This window comes from Apodemus sylvaticus, chromosome 1, assembly GCF_947179515.1.
Source record: "Apodemus sylvaticus chromosome 1, mApoSyl1.1, whole genome shotgun sequence".
Lineage (NCBI taxonomy): Eukaryota > Metazoa > Chordata > Mammalia > Rodentia > Muridae > Apodemus > Apodemus sylvaticus.
The window spans coordinates 195,923,113-195,947,235 of record NC_067472.1 but is presented as its reverse complement, the minus strand read 5'-3'; the positions used below and the strand labels follow the sequence as shown (position 1 = coordinate 195,947,235).

Genomic DNA, 24,123 nt, shown 5'->3' with positions numbered 1-24,123 from the left:
AACCCTGTCTCCAAAAACAAAACAAAAAAATCCAAAATAAAATAAGATGAATAAATCTTTGTAATGGAAAAACAAAACAACTGTCATTGTACTAGCTGTTCTGCCAAGAGTAATTATAAAAATTCCTTTCAGAAAATAATTAACACTATTTTACCTACAATCTGATTTAATACTACCTAATGAATATTTACTTCGGGTGACATCATCACTCTTCATATCACTGGATATTCTGGAATAGTCTCAAACTCACTCAGAGTTTGACTCTGCCTCCAAATACTGACCATAAAGGCATGTAACACCACTCCTGGATTAATTTTTCTAAACAGGCTTTGGGAACAAAGAACAGGATGCCCTGGAGAATAGAATCCTTCCATCACAATTCATGGCATTAAAAGTGAGCCCTTCCAGCCTGACGGGGGTGGTGCACTCCTTTATTCCCAAAACTTGGAAGGCAGAGGCAGGCAGATTTCTCAGTTCCAGGCCAGTCTGGTCTAAAGACTGAGTTCCAGGGCAGCCAGAGCTACACAGAGAAAAACTGTCTCAAAAAACAACAACAACAAAAGTGAGCCCTACCACACCCAACTTAATTCATTTTCTACAAGTTCATTTGCATTTTGTTCAGTTTTCTGTGAGTGTTCATGTCTCATGTGTGCGGTCCCTGTGCCTCAAAAAGGGATTCAGAGCCCCTGCGTCTGGAGTTATAACATATATGGGATTCCAGACCAATTAGGAACCAAATTTCAAGAATCAAGATCAACAAGCAATCTTTTCTTTTGTTGTAAATGTAAGTGTATACATGAACACGTGTCAGTAATGTGCAAGCATGCCTGGAACCCTACAGACAGAAGGAGGGCTAAGACTCCAAAGGAATACAATTCCCAATGGATGGTTCTGAGCCACATAGTGGAGTTGGGAACTAAACCAGGCTTTCCTGATGAAGCAACTATTGCTCTGACTCACTGAGCCATCACTCCATCTCCACAATAAGTAACCCTCAGTTAAATCCAGCTCTAGTTCCATAATGCTAAGAGTTTTGATATTTTGCAATGGTATGTAGTAGAAGAGATCACATTCAATTAAATTCAAGTTAGATATGGTGGTGCACTCCTTAAGCCCAACACTTGGAACACCAAAGCAGGTAGATCTCTGTGAGTTCCAGACCAGCCTTGACTACAGTGTAAGTCACAGGACTACCATGGCTGTTACAGAATAAAAAACTGTCTCAACTAAAAGAGACAGATCAAACTGTACTCAAGAATGCACTTTTATAAATGCAAATCAAAACAACCCTGAGATTTCACCTTAAACCAGTAAGAATGGCTAAGATTAAAAATTCAGGAGAAGCAGATGTAGGCAAGGATGTGGAGAAAGAGGAACACTCCTCCACTCCTGGTGGGGTTGCAAATTAGTACAACCACTCTAGAAATCAGTCTGGCAGTTCCTCAGAAAACTGGGCACCTCACTTTCAGAAGATCATTTTATAACACTCCTGGGAATATACTCAGAAGATTTCCCCAGCATGTAATAAGGATACATGTTCTACTATGTTCATAGCAGCCCTATTTATAATTGCCAGAAGCTGGAAAGAACCCAGGTATCCCTCAACAGAAGAGTGGATGCAAAAAATGGGGTATATATACACAATGGAGTACTATTCAGCCATTAGAAACAATGAATTCATGAAATTCTAAGGCAAATGGATGGAGCTGGAGAACATCATACTAAGTAAGGTAACCCAGACTCAAAAAATGAATCATGGTATGCACTCACTAATAAGTGGATATTAACCTAGAAAACTGGAATACCAAAACATAATCCACACATCAAATGAGGTACAAGAAGAACGGAGAAGTGGCCCCCGGTTCTGGAAAGACTCAGTCAAGCATTATAGCACAAAACCAGAACAGGGAATTGGGAAGGGGTGGGGGGGAGAACAGGGGGAGGGAAGGGGGCTGATGGGACTTTCGGGGTTTGGGGTCTAGAAAAGGGGAAATCATTTGAAATGTAAATAAAAAATATATCGAATAAAAAAAAGAAAGTACTTTTATTTAAAGAAAAATTAACTGCACTTTAGTTAGGAAAAGATACTGAGAGTAACAGACCCATTTGGCACACACCTATAAAATCAGCAGAGTGGATGTTGGAGAAGAATGGCAAAACCTGGGGACCAGCCCTCTTGGGAGCTCTCACAGACTCAGTAGCCAACAAAAGACCACACACACACACACACACACACACACACACACACACACACATGGGTTGAACTTAGGCCTCCATAATATATTTAGCAGATGTGCACTTCAGTCTTCATGTGGGTCCCCCAGTAACTAGATTGGAAGCTATTGGCTGTCTCTGGAGCCATCCTTCTACCTAGGCTGCCTTGAGTGGCCTCAAAAGGAGAGAATGCACCTGATCCTGCAGAGACTTGATGCATTAGGTTCAAGGTAGACCCATGGGGGAACCCTATGAGAGAAAGGGAATAGAGTAGTGACTATCAGGTAGGGTTGGGAGGGAGGTAGTTTTCAGAACATAAAATGGATATATTTATTAATGGGAAACACTGCCTAGACAAAGAGGAAGGAGAAACTGAGGCAATTTCCAATTAATTGCCAGTACAAATTGTAAACCACCCTATGGGCAAGAACCAACCCCTGACACTATCAATGATACTCTGTTATGTTTGTCAATGGGAACCTTGCATAACTATGCTATGCTCATTGTTATACTCCTGGGGAACTGGCTAGCCCAATTTTAATCTGATGCCTGCCATTCAGCAACCAATGAGAACTAAAGCAGAGACACATAGGCAGAAATATAGGCAGAACCAAGGAAGCGCCACAGAACGGGTAAAAGACTGCAGTAGTTAGAGCAGTTGAAAATACCAAGAAAACACAGCCCACTGGATCAAATAAGCTAGGCTTACAGAGATTTACAGAGATGGAAGCAACAATCAGGCAGTCTGTATAGGTCTGACCAAGGTCCCTACATATGTGGTCCTGTAGCTTGGAGTGCCTGTCTTTGTCACTGAGGTAGATTTCTATGTAGCAAAATGGTGGATCCTGTTTACATGTCCAGTCTGTTAGTCTATGTTTTTATTGGTAAATTATGTTCATTGAGGTTAAGAGATATTAAGGAAAAGTGATTGTTGCTCCCGGTTATTTTTGATGTAATTTTTATGTTTGAGTGCTTCTCCTCTTTTGGATATGTTGAAAGATTATTACTTCCTTTTTCTAAGGTGTAGATTCCCTCCTTGTGCTGACATTTTATATTACCTTTTGTAGGGCTGGATTTGTGGAAAGATATTGGGCAAATTTTGTTTTATCATGGAATATCTTAGTTTTTCCATATATGGTGATAAGAGTTTTGGTGGGTATAGTAGTCTGGGCTAGCATTTGTATTCTCTTATGATCTGTATGAGATCTGCCCAAGATCTCCTTGTTTTCATGGTCTCTGGTGAGAAGTCTCCTGTAATTCTGATAAGTTTTCCTTTCCATTACAGGTTTGAATGGTCTTTCTTTGTCAAGTGTATATCTGTTCTTGTCCAGTCTGTTTGGATTTCTGTAGGCTTCTTGAATGGTCACAGGCATCTCTCTCTTTAGGTTAGGGAAGTTTTCTTCTACAATTTTGTTGAAGTTATTTACTGGTCAATTAAGTTGTAAATCTTTATGCTCCTCTATACCTGTAGTCCTTAGGTTTGCTCTTCTCATTGTGGTCTGGATTTCCTGAATGTTTTGGGTTACATGGTTTCTGCATTTTGCATTTTCCTTGATGGTTGAGTCAATGCTTTCTATGGTTCTTCAGCATCTGAGATTCCTTCATCTAACTCTTCTATTCTGTTGCTGATGCTTGTATCTATGACTCTTGAATTCTTACCAAGGTTTTCTATCTCCATCGTTGTATGCCTTTGTGATTTCTTTGTTGATTCTAGTTCCATTATTAGATCCTGTATGGTTTTGTTCAATTCCTTCACCTGTTTTTTTTCTGTGTGTGTGTGTGTGTTTTCCTGTAATTCCTTAAGAGAGTTTTGTGTTTTCTCTTTAAGGACTTCTACCTGTTGACAAATGTTCTCCTGTTTGTATTTAAGGGAACTATTTATGTCTTCTCTGACTTCCTATATCAGCACCTTGAGATGTAATTTTAAATCCAGATCTTGTTTTTCTGGTGTGTTGGGGTATCCAGGACTTGCTGTTGTGGGAGAACTGTGTTCGCATGGTGCAATGTTGACTTGGTTGGTTGGCAGTGTTCTTGCATTTGATTTTTGCCATCTAGTTATCTCTGGTGCTAGCTGGTCTTGATGTCTCTGACTGAGGTTTAACTGTCCTGCTAACTATTTATCTGAACACCAGGGACACCCATTCTCTCTGGGAGGAGTTTATGTATGCAGAGCTGTGATAATGTGTGAGCTCAGGCTTACATATACAAATCAAAAGTATCCTGTCACCAGCTGATTCTTGATTCCTGTGCCTGATGGTTCTTATCAGGTCCCACTTTGTCCAGAAATTTGAGAATGGTGGTAGCCTCACCTTTGGACACAGATTGGTAGGCACTCCTGAAAGACTAGCTTCCTTGTGGTGGTATTTCTATATTTAATTCTGTGGCCCAGCAACTTATCTGGATGCAGACAAAAATCAGAAGTCTTCTGTCCCAGGCTGATCCTGGTTACCTGTGTTCTCAGGATTTCAGGCTGGTTCCTCTGAGCAGCAGGGGTGGTCCTCCCTGTGCTCTCAAACCTCTCTGCACTCCTGGGTGGTTAGCTATCACCCTGATTAACCAGGATATGGCACTGTGTGGGAGAGGATCATCCCCAGCGGGAGATAGAAACCAAATGCTTCCTGCCTGGGAGAACTTGACATGATCCTCTGAGCAACAGGGATTCTGGCCACTCCACACTTCTGTGTGTCTGGTATCTCTGTGCATCACCTGGATATTTGCTTTATCGTTAGAAGTGTTAAAATCTCATCCATAGTGAAGGATAATTCTGCTACCAGTAATAGCCTTCTAACTGACATCCACATCTGTTAGATCAAGGAACAGAATGTCACTGGCTTGAAGGATGCTCAGACTTCAGATAGACTGTCAAAAGCTGGGACTGTGGTTACCCTCACGATCATGCCTGCTTTTATCTGGGAACATTATTAAATGGATAGCTCCCAGCATTATGGAAAGCCTGATGGTTCACTCCAGTCCTGAACTTTAAATGCCTTGCACAGTAAATCACATCACAGCTAAATGTTTCCAGCTTTCCTCTTTGCCTACATCTCTATTTCTCACATGATGCTTTCCTGGAACCTGAGGGAATATGGTGCTTGGAGGCCTTTCTATTTTCTATCATAGCTGGGAACCTCACTCTATTTCATATCAGCTTCTGATTTGAAGATAGATGTGTAGCCTTAGCCAGGTTCTAGAGATGTAAAACACTCAAAGTTTTACTTACATTCCTAGATTTGGTTCTTTACTGGGAACCTGATGTGTTTATATAAGCCATGGTTATTAGGATAAATGGTGTAGGCTTAGCTTTCCCTGAGAACTGGTCAGCTTTCTCCTAGAACAAAGCACGGTGTTAGTCATGTGTTTCAGTTCTGTGGCATACTTTGAATTTAGTACATCAGCATAGTACATTGCCTTTGATAGTTATTTTTTAAGTTCTCTGTGTGGGTATGTAAAATCCAATTAATCAACACTGTTTTCATTCCAGAGAAGCATTATACAGTTGTGTGTACATTGCAAGACACTGTAATGATTGTCATTAAATCTTAATGACCTTCACATCATATGCTTCAATTGTCACCTTAAATATAATAAGCATTTAGTATAAAAGCCAAAATAGAATTATTGCTGCCTTCTGAAACCTGAAGTGTTACCTCTCTATTAAACTGCTATATGCTATATCTGAGCAGCTTACTGGTAAAGCTGAGGTGCCTAGTCATATTAAGATTTTCTAGTCACTGTACAAAGAAAATGCCTAAGAGCTGCCCTATTGCTTTCTGAGAAAACAAAGTTCTGTATATTTCATGGGTAAGTTGTTATACTCAATAACGTTTTGGGTCTCTTATTTACTTAGAGAATAATTTGGTAATATCTAAATTAGGGTTTGAATCCTAATATTATGTAACTTTAGCTAAGTTGGCATGGTTTTAGGTGTTTACCTAGTCGTCTTAATTTGTTCCACTTTCTGAATCCTTAATGTAAACAAAAATGGCAAGAACACTTTATCATGATTTTTTTCTTTCTTAATTAGTTAATCTCCTATTCTATTATAGTATGTGATACTATCGTAATAAAGGTAAAAAACGTTAAAAAATATTAGGGGAAAACTTTACCTAATGTGTTGGGTGAAGAACTATAGGTCAATGGGACATATGCAGTAGTGACTGGAATGTAAATGGATAATATATGTAATAAAATAATTTTCAGGAACTATTTCTCCTTTTATTTCATGAGAACATAATGTAACAATGAAGAATGAATATTTACAGTTGCTTTGAAACAACCCCTCTATATAAACCACAGTGGTACACAACGTCTACAGAAAGGCCTGGTTAATTCCCACAAATACTGAGATGAAGGGTGTACATAACACACTTCTTTATGACTATAAATGTCTGGAATGGTCAAGGAGCTGAGAGAAGTAAGTTGGATTTGGGGTGTAATCCAGAGTAAGCCAGTCCTCGGATTTGTCAAAGTCGTCAAGGATTCTTTGTCAGAGTTCCTCTGCAGATGGACCTGAACCTCGAGCCTCCTCTGGGCAATGGGTGGCAGCTTCTAGGACATCTGTAGATTCAGTCACTGGAGTAAGCCAGTCCTCGGGTATGTCAAAGTCGTCAATGATTCTTTGCCAGAGTTCCTCTGCAGATGGACCTGAACCTTGAGCCTCCTCTGGGCAATGGGTGGCAGCTTCTAGGACATCTGTAGATTCAGTCACTGGAGTAAGCCAGTCCTCGGATTTCTCCAAGTCGTCAAGGATTCTTTGCCAGAGTTCCTCTGCAGATGGACCTGAACCTTGAGCCTCCTCTGGGCAATGGGTGGCAGCTTCTAGGACATCTGTAGATTCAGTCACTGCTAGATCAGTCTGGGCTTCAACTGCTGCTGATTGACCAGAATCCCAAGCTATAATGTGAGCATGGCCAACAAGCAGATCTTCCTGCTGACTACACCTGTCTGCATCACTGGCCTGATAATGATGCAGAGAAGATTCCTAGATGCAGTTGAGTTTGGGAATGGAATCCTCACTAAATGTGCCTGAACACATGGGCTCTCCATTCTCAGCAGCAACAAGAGGTATGGAACCAGGAAAGTGGGTTGATTCAAAAACAGGTTTTGAACTTCCATTGGTCTCTGGCAAAGCTTCTGTAATATTCTGGAGAGCCATCCGCTTCTACTTAGCTCGGCTGTTCTTAAACCAAATCTGGAAAAGAAAGAAGATATCAGAAGAATGCCTGATGTCCCCTAACAGGACCACAAGGTGAAGATTTTGGATAAAAGGTGTTTGTATAGCAATGATTCACATGTCAGAAACAAAGAAGCAGGAAACTCAAGATGGCTAAGATATTATAATAAAGTAGATTGTGTATGACCAGACAACATAAGACTGGGGAGATTGAGCCAGTGTGTCCTGTATTTTAGCAGGAGCTCTGATGATTAGGTTTCTGAGACCCTGCATGGAAACAATGCTATTCAATATTGCTACCAGGTGGATAAAAATTTGAGTCCAGGCATTTGATTCATAAATATCCACCACCTAAAACTGTCATCACTGCCCTAAGCATTTAAGAACAAAATTAAAGTTTCTGATGGGAAAGTGTAGATTTTTGCTGTTGGATTGAGGGTAAAGAGAGGGGCAGACCTTGATGTCCCTCGCTGTCACACCAACTAACTCTGCCAGCTTCACACATTGATCCTGGTTTGGGTACTGACACTTATCAAAATGTTCTTGCAGCAGGTGCTTTTGTTCTTTGGAGTACACAATGCGTTCCTTCCGCCCCTTTCTTGAAGTCACAGGGCCAGATTGATGGTCACCATATTTCTCTGACAGTACCACAGATCCTATGAGAACATGGAAACAAGATTTCAATTATGTATTTGATAACTTAAACGCCCTGAGGTTTTTTTCAAAGTAGGTAAACCTGGGCCCAGTACAGGATCTAGTTGCATTTGGATACCTGATTTTCTTGATGGTCCTTGGAACTCTTGCTGATGTAGGTCCCTTTCAAGGACTAAAAGACTTGATTGCATTGGATTTGTTGGGGTCAATATGGGACTGTGATGAATTCGAAAGGGTAAGTTCCTTGCAGTTTCTTGAAGCCTTTGGGGTCTGGTTTCTATGGGTGCACTTGAAGGCATTTGGAATTTTGGATACAAGGAGGGACCTTCAGCCCTATGTGTGTTCCGAACCTATTGGAATATGTTCCCGTTCTGCAGAATCTAGTAAAAGAAAACACGTCAAAAAACGTACAGAGAGCACTGATTTACCCATCCTGCCTACCCAGCATTTGGTTTGGACTGTTACAGAGCAGGAATCAGACAGGAGCTTCATTCTTTCTGAACAACTGCCTCTGTTTCCAAATCTTACAAGTATTTTCAGTATTGAAATAAATATGCACTTGGCTCCAGTATGAACAAGAGGTTGCCAGTCCAGGTAAGCTGGCAATTGAATGTTCATTTTGCAATGTTTAAATTTTCCATATCCTACACTTCTGGCTGTGAAATTTTGTTGGGACAGACTACTAGCTAGTCTGCCTCTGCCCATGAAAATAAAAGCCTGAAGGCTTCACAGGATTTCTGTGGCATGCAGGGCAACTGACACAAAAGTCAAATCACAAACCCAGGAATTCTGCAAACAGAGTAAATGGACAACTGACACCAAAGTCTGAAGACCTCCCAGGGGCACTGCAGCATGCAGAGAAACTGAATCGACAGTCTGAAAGCCTCTCTGGAGTTCTACTGCATGCAGGGAAACAAAACCTACAATACTTATGCTTCCCTGGTTAACAGCTAAACATAGGTCAACAGCTTGACAAATCCTCTCAAGAGTAAACAGTATGAAGGCATCCCAGTAGATGTGTCACAGCCAGGGCAACATATCTCCAGCTTCTCTGCCCCTCTAGAGAACCCACAATTCAAAGGTCTTCAAGAAGGCCTCCCTGAAGACACACTGCCACCAGGGCAACAAGTCACCAGTGTACATGCCCCTCTGAAGGTTCCACAGTCAGAAGATCCCACAGGAAGTTTGCCACATCCAAGGCAACTGGCCTACCATGAGACTTGAGTCAACCTAGGGTCAAAAAAGACAACTCCCAAACAGAAACACCCCAACCAGAAAAAACTCCCTATAACCATATGACAAGAGGCAAGAGCAAGACCATGAGAAACAGAAGCCAGTAAACTTTGGCATTATCAGAAACTACTTCTCCCACCACAGCAAGCCCTGGATAGACAAATGCACTTGAAAGTCAGGAAGATAACCTAAAATCTTATCTCATTAAGATAATAGAATCATTTAAAGAGATATAAATAACTCACATAAAGAAATATAAGAAAACACAAGTGAACAGTTAGAAGCACTTAGAGAGTAAACACATAAATCCCATAAGCATTACAGGAAAATACAATCAAAAAAGTGAAAGTTTTTATTAAAGCAGTCCAAGACCTAGAATTGGAAGTAGATATAACAAAGACAAATATAGGCAACCCTGGAAATTGAAAACCATTGAATGAGATCTGGAATAATTAATCATTACCAGGAGAATACAAGAGATAGAAGAAAGAAAGCAGCAGTCTCAACTAACCTGGACCCCCCAAGATCTCTCGGAAACTAGGCAACCACCAATTAAGCTTACACCAGCTGATATGAGGCCCCCAACACATACTCAGCAGAAAACTGTGGGACTGTACTCCCTCAGAAAAGATGTACCTAACCCTAAAAAGACTGGAGGCCCGAAGTGGGCAGGGAGTTCTTATAGGTAGGGTGTGGGGTGAAGACATTCTCCCTGAGAAGGAAACTAGACTTACAGGATGTGGAACTTTCCGTGGGAGGACCAGAAGAGGGATAAAATCTGGACTGTAAAAAAGATTAAATATTTTTTAAACAAAGGAATATTATCATAATTGGAAAAACATGATCCCAGATTCTCCTCCTTGCAGTATGACACCCTGTGACAAAATAAAGAATCAAGGGCCATGGAACATGTCCCATTTCCATGGACCCTTTCCACTCCCGTATTCTAAACAAGAGCATTGATTATCTACTTTCTCTGGATGTCAGAAGGCATGTACACCTAAGCCAGATCCCCCTGATACTGAAGTTCTATACCAAGGACTTAGCCTTAATTGAATCTCCCTATCAAGAACCCTCCCACAGGCTCCTCCTTTCATCCTCTAGAATCCAGCAGCTATACACACCCTGTTGTAACATCCAGTCTGTAGCCACAACTTAATATCTAACGGAAATATGGCCAGATCACAGACTTTTTTTGTACTCTTTTCTTTTGTGACTGAGTTTCACTAAATGAACTATGCTGTATGTGAGTCAAACAGAACACAAGGCTGAAACAGAATTCATAAGGATTAACCTAACTGTTGCTTCCCAAGCAGGGCTAAGACTAAAGGTGTGTAACAAAGAACTGAGCCATCCTGTAGGATTTCCTCCTAACATGGGCTCCATCGAGAAAATAAAAATTTTCCTTACTCTCTAGGAGCAATCTCAAAAAATGCGTCTCTTCTCATCCTGCTGCCAAGAGGACATGCACGTTTCTGGCCACCACTAACACCTATTTATTTCTCCAAACTTTCTCTTCTGAGACTGAGGCAGATTCCATGTGCATGTCCCTGAATTCCTGGTTCACACTATACATGCAAGCCAGGGCTCACAATTAAAAAACCCACTTGCCATTAGTTTCTGAGTCCTGGGATTAAAGGTGTGGTCCATGCATCCAAAATGGTTACAGATTTTAGTTGAAGGAGGGCCTGCTCAGCCAAACACCATCCAATATGTCACACTTTTGAGTCAGAATGCCACTACTATGCCTTATCTAGGCAATCTGGAGCCTCAATTGGTCCCAAGGTCACTTGAGATCCCATTGTCAGTTCTTTCCTTTGTCCTATAGACAGGCCTCACTATCTATAGATCCAGGCTTTCTGAACAGCCCAGGATTCAATCTTGTGCTTAGAATGAAGAATAGAGCCCCCTGAGGTGTCTTGAAAGCTCATCCATAGAGTGCCCCGATCAGGGCAAATCACTGCTCTGCACTGTTCACATTTATGGGATTGACTTGAAACATCTACTAAATTTAAATAACATCTTCTGCATGAATACAGGGCATATTTTATACTTCACCAATCAAACACCCATACAGGCTAAAAAATCACCAAAAATCCTCCTCCACTGTCTTCCAAATTTTCCCCAACTTGATATCCCCTTTACATAGCAACCTTAGACATTTCATGCAACTCACCAATTCACCAGGAATGAAGAGGGTTCCTGTAACCTGCTCAGTCCTCTGTCTTTGAATTCTCCTTAGTAGACCTGCCCTTATATATCTTTCCAAACCTGGAATTCAAAGCCCCTCCCACCCTTTGGCTCCTCCCACTTGCAATATTCAAATCCATTATTCTCTCCCACCCTTTGATGCTACTCCATGTGTAGCCTCATCTTATTGAACCCATGAATTTAAATTTTTTGGTTTGTAATCCTTTATTTCTTTACATTTTATATTTTACTTTTATTACTTCACAGTCCAGTTCTTACTTTCCTCCCAGACCTCCCTCCCACAATTTTTCATCACATTCCTCATCCCATGTCTCCAAGAGAATGCCTTCCACACCAGGCCTTTGCTCTGGTTTAAATAATTTAATGTGTGTAGCCATCTTACTTTTGTTTCTGTCTGGTTTTTAAGGTATAAATATGTTCTGCATGTCTTGGTTATATATTTTTGACTGGGAGTGCATTGAATCTGTAGTTTGCTTTTGGCAAGGTGGCCATTTTTACTACCTTAATTCTGCCAATCCATGATCATGAAAGAGATCTTTCCATATTCTGAGATCTGCTTTGATTTCTTTCTTCAGAGACTTGAAATTCTTGTCATACAAATTTTTCACTTGCATACTTAGAGTGACACCAAGATATGTAATGTTATTTGTGACTATGGTAAAGGGTGTCATTACACTATTTTCTTTCTCAGCTTATTTATCCTTTGAGTAGAGGAAGGCTATTGATTTGATTGAGTTAACTTTACATCCAGCCACATGGCAGAAATTGTTTCTCAGTTGTAGGAGTTCTCTAGTGTTGTTTTATTGGGTTGCATAAGTATACTATCATATCATCTGCAAATAGTGATGTTTTGACTAACTCCTTTCCAGTTTGTAACATTTTGACAAGTGTTACAAACTGTACCTCCTTATGTTCTCTAACTGCTCTAGATAGTTCTTCAAGTACTATATAGAATAAATAGGGAGAGAGTGGGCAACATTTTCTGGACCATAATTTTAGTAGGATTACTTCAAATTTCCTCTATTTAGTTTGATGTTGGCTTCTGGTTTGCTGTATATTGTTTTTACTATGTTTTGGTATAGGCCTTGAATTCCTGATCATTCCAAGACTTTTAACATGAAGGGATACTGAATTTTGTCAAATGCTTTCTCAGCATCTAACTAAATGATCTTGTGGGGTATTTTTTTTCGAGTTTCTTTATGTAGTGGATTACATTGAAAGATTTCTATATATTGAACCACACTTGCATTGCTGGGATGAAGCCTATTTGATCCTGGTGAATTACTGTTTTGATGTGTTCTTGAATTCGGTCAGCAAGAATTTTATTGAGTAGTTTTGGATCACTGTTCTCAAGGGAAATTGGTCTGGAATTCTCTTTCCTTGTTTAATCTTTGTTTGGTTTATGTATAAGCAATACTGTGGCTTCATATAATGAATTGTGAAGGATACCTCGGGTTTCTGATTTGTGGAATAGTTTGAAAAGTATCCGTAGTAGGTCTTCTTTGAAGAACTGATAGAATTCCCAACAAACACATCTGGTCCTGTGTTTTTGTTGTTGTTGTTGTTATTGTTGTTGTTTTTGGTAGTGGTGGTGGTGGTGGTGGTGATGGTGGTGTTTTGGGAAGATTGTTAATAACTGAATCTATTTCCTCGTGTGTTATGGGACTATTTTGATGGTTTATCTGATCAGGTTTTACCATTGGCACCTGGCATGTGTCTACAAAATTGTCCATTTCATCCAGATTTCCCATTTTTGTTGAGTATAAGCTTTTGTAGTAGGATCTGATGATATTTGGAATTTCTGCAGTTTCTGTAGTTATATCTCCCTTTTCATTCCAATTTTATTAATTTGCGTGGTTCCTCTATTCCTTCTTGTTAGTCTGCTAAGTGTTTATCTATCTTGTTGATTTTCTCAAAGAACAAACTCTTGGTTTTGTTGATTCTTTGTATAATTCTTTTTGTTTCTACTTTGTTGATTTTGGCCTTGAATTTGTTTATTCCCTGCCATGCATTCCTCTTGGATGTATTTGTTTTATTTGGTTGTAGATCTTTCAGATGTTCTGTCAAGCTGCTAATGTAATCTCTCTCCATTTCCTTGTTGGAGGCACTTAACTAAATGAGTTTTTATCTTAGCACATATGACTATTGACAGCTTTTCAGGATTTCTAATTGCAACTGCTTTAAGAGGAGAACCTTCTAGAAAGGTTATTGTTCATTGTTTACAGGCTTTTACTTCTAAGGGACTGCCTAAAGTTAGCAAGACAGATAATGGGCCTGCGTACACTGGGAACAGCTTTGAACAATTTTGCAAGGAATTTGGAATTGAACATAAAACTGATATTCTTCATGATCCAATGGGACAAGGAATTGTTGAATGTATCTGAAAAAATAGCTTTAGAAAACAAAACAGTGGGAGTTTTAACTTCCAAGGTCACCAAAAGCACATCTCGCTTTTGCATTATTTGTTTTAATTTTTTGTAAACTGATGCTAAAGGTCAGTCTGCAGTAGATCATCGCTGGCATCCAGACACTTCCAGCTCATATGCCATGGTTAAATGTTGAGATCCTTTAACTAATACTTTGGAATGGCCCCAACCCTGTTTTAATACGGGAATGAGATCCTGTTTGTGTTTTTTTCACATAAAGGAATTGGAGATCAATGACTACTGAAAAGATTGTTTCCCAAAGTGGACACAAATCCTGAGCCTTCTAATGATTATGATACTAATGATGAAGGCATCTCAGAATCCCTATGAGCCATCTAAATTAACCTGAAGTGTAGTCTTCGCCCTTACCGGATAGCAGGTGTTTTCTATCAATTCTCAAAGCCACCCTCCTTACACCAGGAGGCTTGATCTTGTTTGGATCTTTGTCAGCTCCCAGTTTAGGCACTTAACTAAGCAATTTCCCCTTGGAGGTTCACTTGAGTATGATGGAAAAGAGTCCTGCTCCCCAAATCCTTGGTCATGTGAAGGTTTTATCTGAAAGGTGGGATGTAGACATCCAGTGCTTAGAGACCATTTAAGCATTTGTTCTTTTCACATGTGTCCTTGAGATGGCAGGACTAGATCCCATGGTCATAGTTGGGGAGGTGCAGAAGATTTTTTTCTGTGCTGTTTGGAAATGTGAGACCACAAGGAATATTTATTGGAAGGCCCAAAGGGATTTAATTACAGTAGCTAGGATTTCAACAGGTCCTGACCTATCTAATTCTAGTTATAATGGCAATGGACATTGTTACTTCAGGGTTTTAGTTGTGCCAAAGCTGCGCTGTCTGGATTCTGGACAGGAGTAGCATCCTGTGTTAGTTTTCTCTGTAATCCTATTCCAGTGTCTGGAAAAAATGTTAGAGAAGGCTGGATTAAAGGAAGGATTGGGAACTTTGGCGTTATAAGGAAGATTATGATTTTGGATTACTTTTTTGTTTGTTTGTTTGTTTGTTTGTGACAGAGTTTCTCTGTGTAGCCCTGGCTGTCCTGGCACTCACTCTGCACACCAGGCTGACCTTGAACTCAGCAATCTGTCTGCCTCTGCCTCCCAATGACTGGGATTAAATGAGTGTGCCATGATGAATTACATTTTACCAAAATTGTGACTATGACATTTTCTGTAGGACCTACTAAGTTCATAAATAATCCCAAAAGAAGAAACTATAGAGATCAAAAGAAAAAAATAGTGCTAATAGGAATAGGAGTAATACTGCTTTCTTATTTTCTTCTCTGGTATCTGGTATTCTTCAGAGTCCTACTGTTAACACCACTACTTTTTCTATATCTGATATTCCCCTTACAGAATTAGTGGAGAGCAAGTGTCATTTGCTTAATGATATTTATCCTATTACCATTTGCTCTTGTTGGCTTTCCTATGATATAGCTCCTCCTTATTTGTTTTGTTGTTTCTTTTTTGTTTGTTTTCTTTTTGGTTTTGTTTTTTGTTTTTTGTTTTTGTTGTAGTTGTTTTGGGTTTTTGAAACAGGGTTTCTCTGTGTAGGCCTGGCTGTCTTGGACTCTGTAGACCAGGCTGGCCTCAAATGGAGAAATCTGCCCTCCTCAATGTACCAAGTGCCGGGCTTAAAGGCATCCCCAACCACTGCCCAGCATAGACGTTTAAATAAATAACTCTCTTCTCTCTTCTCTCTCTCTCTCTCTCTCTCTCTCTCTCTCTCTCTCTCTCTCTCTCTCTCTCTCTGTCTCTCTCTCTCTGTCTCTCTCTTCTCTCTCTCTCTCTCTCTCTCTCTCTCACTCACACACACACACACACACACACACACACACACACTCACTCACACAAACACAGTAGATTCCCTTAAATCCAGTTGCACTAGAACTTACCATGGTACATAGAGTAGGATACATTTGTTATACTCAGTGTTTGATAATTTCTAAGTAAGCCATAGGGCCAGGTAGTGATGGCTCAAACCTTTAATCCCAGCACTTGGGAGGCAGAGACAGGTAGATTTCTGAGTTCTAGGCCAGCTTGGTCTTCAGACTGAGTTCCAGGACAGCCAGGGCTACACAGACAAACCCTCTCTCAAAAAAAAATGAAAAAGAAAAGAGGGCTGGTAAGATGGTGTAGGTCTTACGGCAAAGCCTGATGATCAGTTACCATAAGTAAGCCCCATAAAACAGAAGGTTCCCCAATGTAAACTTTGGTGGCAAAAAGAAGGTAAAGAAGCACCTGGACATGGAGTTCCACGTGGCTTACATGCACTGTCACAGCAAAAATAAGACAAGGTAACATTTTATCAAGGATTCACACACATATGATTTAATAACATTTTGCTTAATACTCATGAGAGTAATTAAGCATCAGTTGCCACTCTTGTAGGGGAACTGACTTTAGTCCCAGGCACACAGAAATTGGCTCACAACTGCCTATAATACTGTCCTGTTGGATCCTACACTCCACTGTCCTCCCAAGTACCAGGTATGTTCATGCATGGATTGAGGCATTACATGTGTCTTAGTCAGTGTTTCTATTCCTGCACAGATATCATGACCAAGAAGTAAGTTAGGGAGGAAAGGATTTATTCAGCTTATCCTTCCACATTGCTGTTGCTCACCAAAGGAAGTCAGGAATGGAACTCAAGTAGGTCAGGAAACAGGAGCTGATGCAGAGGCCATGGGGCCATGTTACTTATTGGCTTGCTTCCCCAAGCTTGCTCAGCCTGCTCTCTTGTAGATCCCAAGAATACCAGCCCAAAGATGTTACCACCCACAACGAGCCCTCTTCCCTTGATCACTAATTGAGAAAATACCCCACAGCTGAATCTCATGGAGGCATTTCCCCAACTGAAGCTCCTTTCTCTGTGAAAGAATGTGTCAAGTTCACACACTAACCCATCCAGTACAACATGTAAAAATAAAGTAAGGCTGGGCATCATAAAATAGCCTTTTAATCCCACTACCTGCAAGGCAAATGGATGAGGATCTCCATTTGTGGAAGGCAGTCTTGTTTACATAAGCACTTCCAGGAGAGTTAGAACTACATACAAAGGCCCTATGTTAAGAAATCAAAAATAATGCCAGGAGATGATGGCACATGCCTTCAATCCCAGCACTTGGGAGCCAGAGGCAAGGAGATTTCTTAATTCAAGGCCAGCCTGGTCTACAGATTGATTGCCAGTACAGCCAGTGTTACACAGAGAAACCCTGTCTCAAAAAAGAACAAAAACAACAACAAAAAAATCCAAGATAAAATAAGATGAATAAATCTTTGTAATTGAAAAACAAAACAACTGTCATTCTACTAGCTGTTCTACCAAGAGTAATTATAAAAATTCCTTTCAGAAAATAATTAACATTATTTTACCTACAATCTGATTTAATACTACCTAGTGAATATTCATTTTGTGTGACATCATCACTCTTCATATCACTGGCTATTCTGGAATAGTCTCAAACTCACTTGAGTTTGACTCTGCCTCCAAATATTGAGGATAAAGGCATGTAACACCACTCCTGGATTAATTTTTCTAAACAGGCTTTGGGAAACAAAGAACAGGGTGCCCTGGAGATTAGAATCCTTCCATCATAATTCCTGGCATTAAAAGTGAGCCCTACCAGCCTGATGGGGGTGGTGCACTCCTTTATTCCTAAAACTTGGAATGCAGAGGCAGGCAGATTTCTCAGTTCCAGGCCAGTCTGGTCTAAAGACTGAGTTCCAGGACAGCCAGAGCTACACAGAGAAAAACTGTCTCAAAAAACAACAACAACAAAAGTGAGCCCTACCACACCCAAATTAATTCATTTTCTACAAGTTCATTTGCATTTTATTCAGTTTTCTGTGAGTGTGCATGTCTCATGTGTGGGGGTCCCTGTGCCTCAGAAAGGGATTCAGAGTCCCTGCATCTGGAGTTATGGCATATATGGGATTCCAGACCAATTAGGAACCAAATTTCAAGAATCAAGATCAACAAGCAATCTTTTCTTTTGTTGTAAATGTAGGTGTTTACATGCATATGTGTCAGTAATGAGTAAGCATGCCTGGAAATCTACAGCCAGAAGGAAGACTAAGACTCCAAAGAAATACCACTCCCAATCGATGGTTCTGAGCCACCTAGTGGAGGCGGTGAAATAAACCAGGCTTCCTGATAAAGCAACTATTGCTCTGACTCACTGAGCCATCACTCCATCCCCACAATAAATAACCCTCAGTTAAATCCAGCTCTAGTCCCAGAATGCTTAGAGGTTTGATATTTTGCAATAGTATGTAATAGAAGAGGTCACATTAAATTAAATTCAAGTAAGATATGGTGATGCACTCCTTAAGCCCAACACTTGGGACACCAAAGCAGGTAGATCTCTGTGAATTCCAGACCACCCTTGACTACAGAGTAAGTCAGAGGACTACCATGGCTTTTACAAAAAAAAAAAAAACTGTCTCAAATAAAGGAGAAAAATCAAACTGTACTAAAGAAAGCACTTTTATTTAAAGAAAAAATAAACTACACATTCATTATGAAATGAAACAGAGTAACAAACTCATTTGGCACACACCAATAAAATCAGCACAGTGGATGCTGGAGAAGAATGTCAAAGAGGGGGGCGAGCCCTCTTGGGAGCTCTGAGAGACTCCGTGGCCAACCAAAGACCACACACACACACACACACACACACACACACACACACAGGGTTAGAACTTAGGCCCTTATAATATATGTAGCAGATGTACACCTCATACTTCATGTGGGTCCCCCAATAACTAGAAAGGAAGTTATTGGCTGGCCTCAGCAGGATAGGATGCACCTGATCCTGCAGAGACTTGATGCATTAGCTTCGAAGTAGACACATGGGGGAACACTATGAGAGAAAGGGTATAGAAGAGGGACTGTGAGGAGGAGTTGAGGGGGAGGTAGTGTTCAGAACATAAGATGAATATATTCATTAATGGGAAACACTGCCTAGCCAAAGATGAAGGAGAAACTGAGGCAATGGTCAATCAATTGGCAGCACAAATTGTAAACCATTCTATGGGCAAGAACCAATCCCTGAAACTATTAATGATACTCTGTTATGTTTGTAAATAGGAACCTTGCAATCTATGCTATAATCATTGTTATACTCCTGGGGAACTGGCTAGCCCAATTGTAATCCAATGCCTCTTATTCAGCAACCAATAAGAATAAATTCAATTAAAAATAAAAAAGGAAACTGGTGGTTAACCTAAAATGCTACCTCCTTTTGGGCCTTGGGCAGCTTGGATATATAACAGGGCTTCACATCAGAGACTTTCATTAAGGGCAGGAGTGCTGCCTGTCTTTAATCCCAGCACTTGGGAAGCAGAGGCAGGTGGACTTCTGAGTTCGAGGCCACCCTGTCTAATGAGTGACTTCCAGGACAGCCAGGGCTGCACAGAGAAACCCTCTCTTATAAAACCAAGAGAGAAAGACAGAGAGAGAGAGAGAGAGAGAGAGAGAGAGAGAGAGAGAGAGAGAGAGAGAGAGAGAGAGAGAGAGAGAGAGATTCAGAGAGACAGAGAGGGACTTTCATTGGTCTGAGCAATGGAGATTGATTCTCTGTCTGAGACCATATTTGAACTAGGAGGAGAAAAAATGCGATGTTCTTCCCATGTGGAAAATATGGGTTCTGAGTCTGGAGACATGTGCTTTGGATTCGTGGAAAGTAAGAACTGAGAAAAAACTGTCCCTGGGACAAGATATCCTCAAAGGCAGAGGTTAGCAGAAAGACATGGCAATTTGGAGTGGGAGTCAAGCACAGGAATCCTGGCCTTGTATCTTCATTTATGCCGTACTCTTTTTTCTCTGCTTCCTTTGCTTCCTAGACCTTGTATTCTTTAGGTAGATCTCACAGGCTTCATCAGTTTTGAAGAAGATGGCCATCTGGTCTAGGGAATTACTAAAGGTGCTAGGTTCAGGAATAGGGTTCATAACTGATGGTACATGACAGAGGGAGAAGGTGGATTCTGGGTTTTGGGTAATATTTGAAGGTCTGAGTCAAGGAGGAAAGTTTAAACTCGAGGGTCTCTCATAGAGAGAATCTGGATTGGCTGACACATCAAGTCAGCAAGGAACATTGGAATGGCCAGACCTATCACTAGATAGGTGCCCTGTTTTCCTGGGAAGTTCTCTACATGTCTGCCTCTGATGCTCCTCGATATGTGGCTTTTGCTGAAACACACTTGTTCCAAGGACTGACCAATGAGGGAGAAGCTGGATTCCTGATGGGGGTATTTCCTCGATGGCCTAAACTGAGGAGGAGAGCTGATATCCTAATGTCTCTGGTGCACAGAATCATTACTGGTAGCAGAAACAGGAACTATACCACCTTTGGGGTAGGGAGGCCTATAGTGAGGTCCACTTCCAGTCTTCCCAAGCAGTGGTTGACCCTTCTTCTGAATTTCTCTGGCTCGTCTATTCTTGAAATACATCTGGACTTAAAAAGGAAATGTTGCTATACTCAATAGCTTTTTGAGTCTCTTCTTTTCATATAGAATAATTAGGTAATATCTAAATTATTGTTTGAATCCTAACATTATTTAACTTTAGCTAAATTGGCATGGTTTTAGAATGTTTCCCTAGTCATCTTAATTTGTTCCATTTTCTGACACCTTCCTGTAAACAAAAATGGCAGGGACACATTATCCTGATTTTTTCTTTCTTAATTAGTTAATCTCCTATTCTATTATAGTATGTGATACTATCTATCATAATAAATGTAAAAAAAAAGTTAAAAAATATTAGGGGAAAACTTTATCTAATGTGTTGGGTGAAGAACTATAGGTCAGTGGGACATATGCCATAGTGACTGGAATGTAAATGGATAATATAATGAAATAAAATAATTTTCAGGAATGATTTCTCCTTTTATTTAATGAGAACATAATCTAACAATGAAGAATGAATACTTACAGTTGCTTTGAAACAACCCCTCTATATAAACCACAGTGGTACACAACGTCTACAGATAGGCCTGGTTAATTCCCACAAATACTGACATGAAGGGTGAACATAACACACTTCTTCATGACTATAAATGTCTGGAATGGTCAAGGAGCTGAGAGATGTAACTTGGATTTGGGGTGTAATCCAGAGTAAGTCAGTCCTTGGATTTGTCAAAGTCGTCAAGGATTCTTTGCCAGAGTTCCTCTGCAGATGGACCTGAACCTTGAGCCTCCTCTGGGCAATGAGCGGCAGCTTCTAGGACATCTGTAGATTCAGTCACTGCTAGATCAGTGTGGGCTTCAATTGCTGCTGATTGACCAGAATCCCAAGCTGTAATGGGAGCATGGCCAACAAGCAGATCTTCTTGCTGACTACACATGTCTGCATCACTGGCCTGATAATGATGCAGAGAAGATTCCTGAATGCAGTTGAGTTTGGGAATGGAATCCTCACCAAATGTGCCTGAACACATGGGCTCTCCATCCTCAGCAGCAACAAGAGGTATGGAACCAGGAAAGTGAGTTGATTCAAAAACAGCTTTGGAACTTCCATTGGTCTCTGGCAGAGCTTCTGTAATATTCTGGAGAGTCATCTGCTTGTACTTAGCTCGGCTGTTCTTAAACCAGATTTGGAAAAGAAAGAAGACATCAGAAGAATGCCTGTTGTCCCCTAACAGGACCACAAGGTGGAGATTTTGGATAAAAGGTGTTTGTATAGCAATGATTCACATGTCAGAAACAAAGAAGCAGGAAACTCAGGATGACTAAGATATTATAATAAGGTAGATTGTGTATGACCAGACAACATAAGACTGGGGAGATTGAGCCAGTGTGTCCTGAGTTTCAGCAGGAGCTCTGATGATTAGGTTTCTGAGACCCTGCATGGAAACAATGCTATTCATTATTGCTACGAGATTGATAAACATTTGGGTCCCAGCATTTGATTCAAAAATATCCACCACCTAAAACTGTCATCACTGCCCTAAGCATTTAAGAACAAAATTAAAGTTCCTGATGGGAAAGTGTAGATTTTTGCTGTTGGATTGAGGGAAAAGAGAGAGGCAGACCTTGATGTCCCTCGCTGTCACACCAACTAACTCTGCCAGCTCCACACATTGATCCTGGTTTGGGGACTGACACTTCTCAAAATGTTCTTGCAGCAGGTGCTTTTGTTTTTTGGAGTACACAATGCGTTCCTTCCGCCCCTTTCTTGAAGTCACAGGGCCAGATTGATGGTCACCATATTTCTCTGACAGTACCACAGATCCTATGAGAACATGGAGACAAGATTTCACTTATATATCTGATAACTTAGATGCCCTGAGGGTTTTTTCAAAGTAGGTAAACCTGGGCCCAGTACAGGATCTAGTTGCATTTGGATACCTGATTTTCTTGATGGTCCTTGGAACTCTTGCTGATGTAAGTCCCTTTCAGGGACTGAAAGACTTGATTGCCTTGGACTTGTTGGGGTCAATATGGGACTGTGATGCATTTGAAAGAGTAAGTTCCTTGCAGGCTCTTGAAGCCTTTGGGGTCTCGTTTCTGTGGGTGCACTTGAAGGCATTTGTAATTTTGGACACAAGGAGGGAACTTCGGCCATATGTGTGTTCCGAACCTATTGGGATACATTCCCTTACTGGAGAATCTGGTCAAAGAAAACACATGAGAAAATGCACAGAGAGCACTGATTTACGCATCCTGCCTACCCAGCATTTGGTTTGGACTGTTACAGAGCAGGAATCAGACAGGAGCTTCATTCTTTCTGAACAACTGCCTCTGTTTCCAAATCTTACAAGTATTCTCAGTATTGAAATAAACATGTTCTTAGCTCCAGTATTAACAAGAGTTTTCCAGTCCAGGTAGGCTGACAATTGAATGTTTATTTCCAATGTTTAAATTTTCCTTATCCTACGCTTCTGGCTGTCAAATTTTGTTGGGACACACTACTAGCTAGTCTGCCTCTGCCCATGAAAATAAAAGCCTGAAAGCTTCACAGGATTTCTGTGGCATGCAGGGCAACTGACACAACAGTCAAATCACAAACCCAGGAATTCTGCAAACAGAGTAACTGGACAACTGACACCAAAGTCTGAAGACCTCCCAGGGGCAATGCAGCATGCAGAGAAACTTAATCAACAGTCTGAAAGCCTCTCTGGAGTTCTTCTGCATGCAGGGAAACAAAACCTACAGTACTTATGCTTCCCTGGTTAACAGCTAAACATAGGGCAACAGCTTGACAAATCCTCTCAAGAGTAAACAGTATGAAGACATCCCAGTAGATGTGTCACAGCCAGGGCAACATATCTCCAGCTTCTCTGCCCCTCTACAGAACTCACAATTCAAAGGTCTTCAAGAAGGCCTCCCTGAAGACACACTGCCACCAGGGCAACAAGTCACCAGTGTACATGCCCCTCTGAAGGTTCCATAGTCAGAAGATCCCACAGGAAGTTTGCCACATCCAAGGCAACTGGCCTACCATGAGACTTGAGTCAACCTAGGGAAAAAAAGGCAACTCCCAAACAGAAACTCCCCAACCAGCAAAGACTCCCTATAACCATATGACAAGAGGCAAGAGCAAGACCATGAGAAACAGAAGCCAGTAAACTTTGGCATTATCAGAAACTACTTCTCCCACCACAGCAAGCCCTGAATAGACAAATGCACTTGAAAGTCAGGAAGATGACCTAAAATCTTATCTCATTAAGATAATAGAATCCTTTAAAAAGGATATGAATAACTCACAAAAAGAAATATAAGAAAACACAGGTGAACAGGTAGAAGCACTTAGAGAGGAAACACATAAATCCCATAAGCAATACAGGAAAATACAATCAAACAAGTAAAAGTGTTTATTAAAGCAGTCCAAGACCTAAAATTGGAAGTAGATATAATAAAGACAAACTTAGGCAACCCTGGAAATTGGACATTGAAAACCAAGGAATGAGATCTGGAATAATTAAGCATTACAAGCAGATACAAGAGATAGAAGAGAGAAAGCAGCAGTCTCAACTATCCTGGACCCCCAAGATCTCTCAGAAACTAGGCAACCACCAATTAAACATACACCAGCTGATATGAGGCCCGCATCACATACTCAGCAGAAGACTGTGGGACTGTACTCCCTCAGAGAAGATGTACCTAAACCTAAAAAGACTGGAGGCCCCAAATCAGCAGGGAGTTCTTGAAGGTAGGGGGTGGGGTGGGAACATCCTCCTGGAAAAGGAATCTAGACTTAT

General features: G+C 40.7%; 1 protein-coding gene across 1 annotated transcript; it reads right to left on the bottom strand.

Moving 5' to 3' along the window:
- Positions 1–21,042: 21,042 nt before the first annotated feature.
- LOC127683527 (homeobox protein DLX-4-like) lies at positions 21,043–22,487 on the bottom strand. The gene is made up of 3 exons (XM_052180833.1): positions 22,271–22,487; positions 21,957–22,154; positions 21,043–21,518 (listed from the first exon to the last, which is right to left on the bottom strand). The coding sequence occupies exons 1-3, from the start codon at positions 22,485–22,487 to the stop codon at positions 21,043–21,045; spliced, it is 891 nt and encodes a 296-aa protein (XP_052036793.1).
- Positions 22,488–24,123: the final 1,636 nt, after the last annotated feature.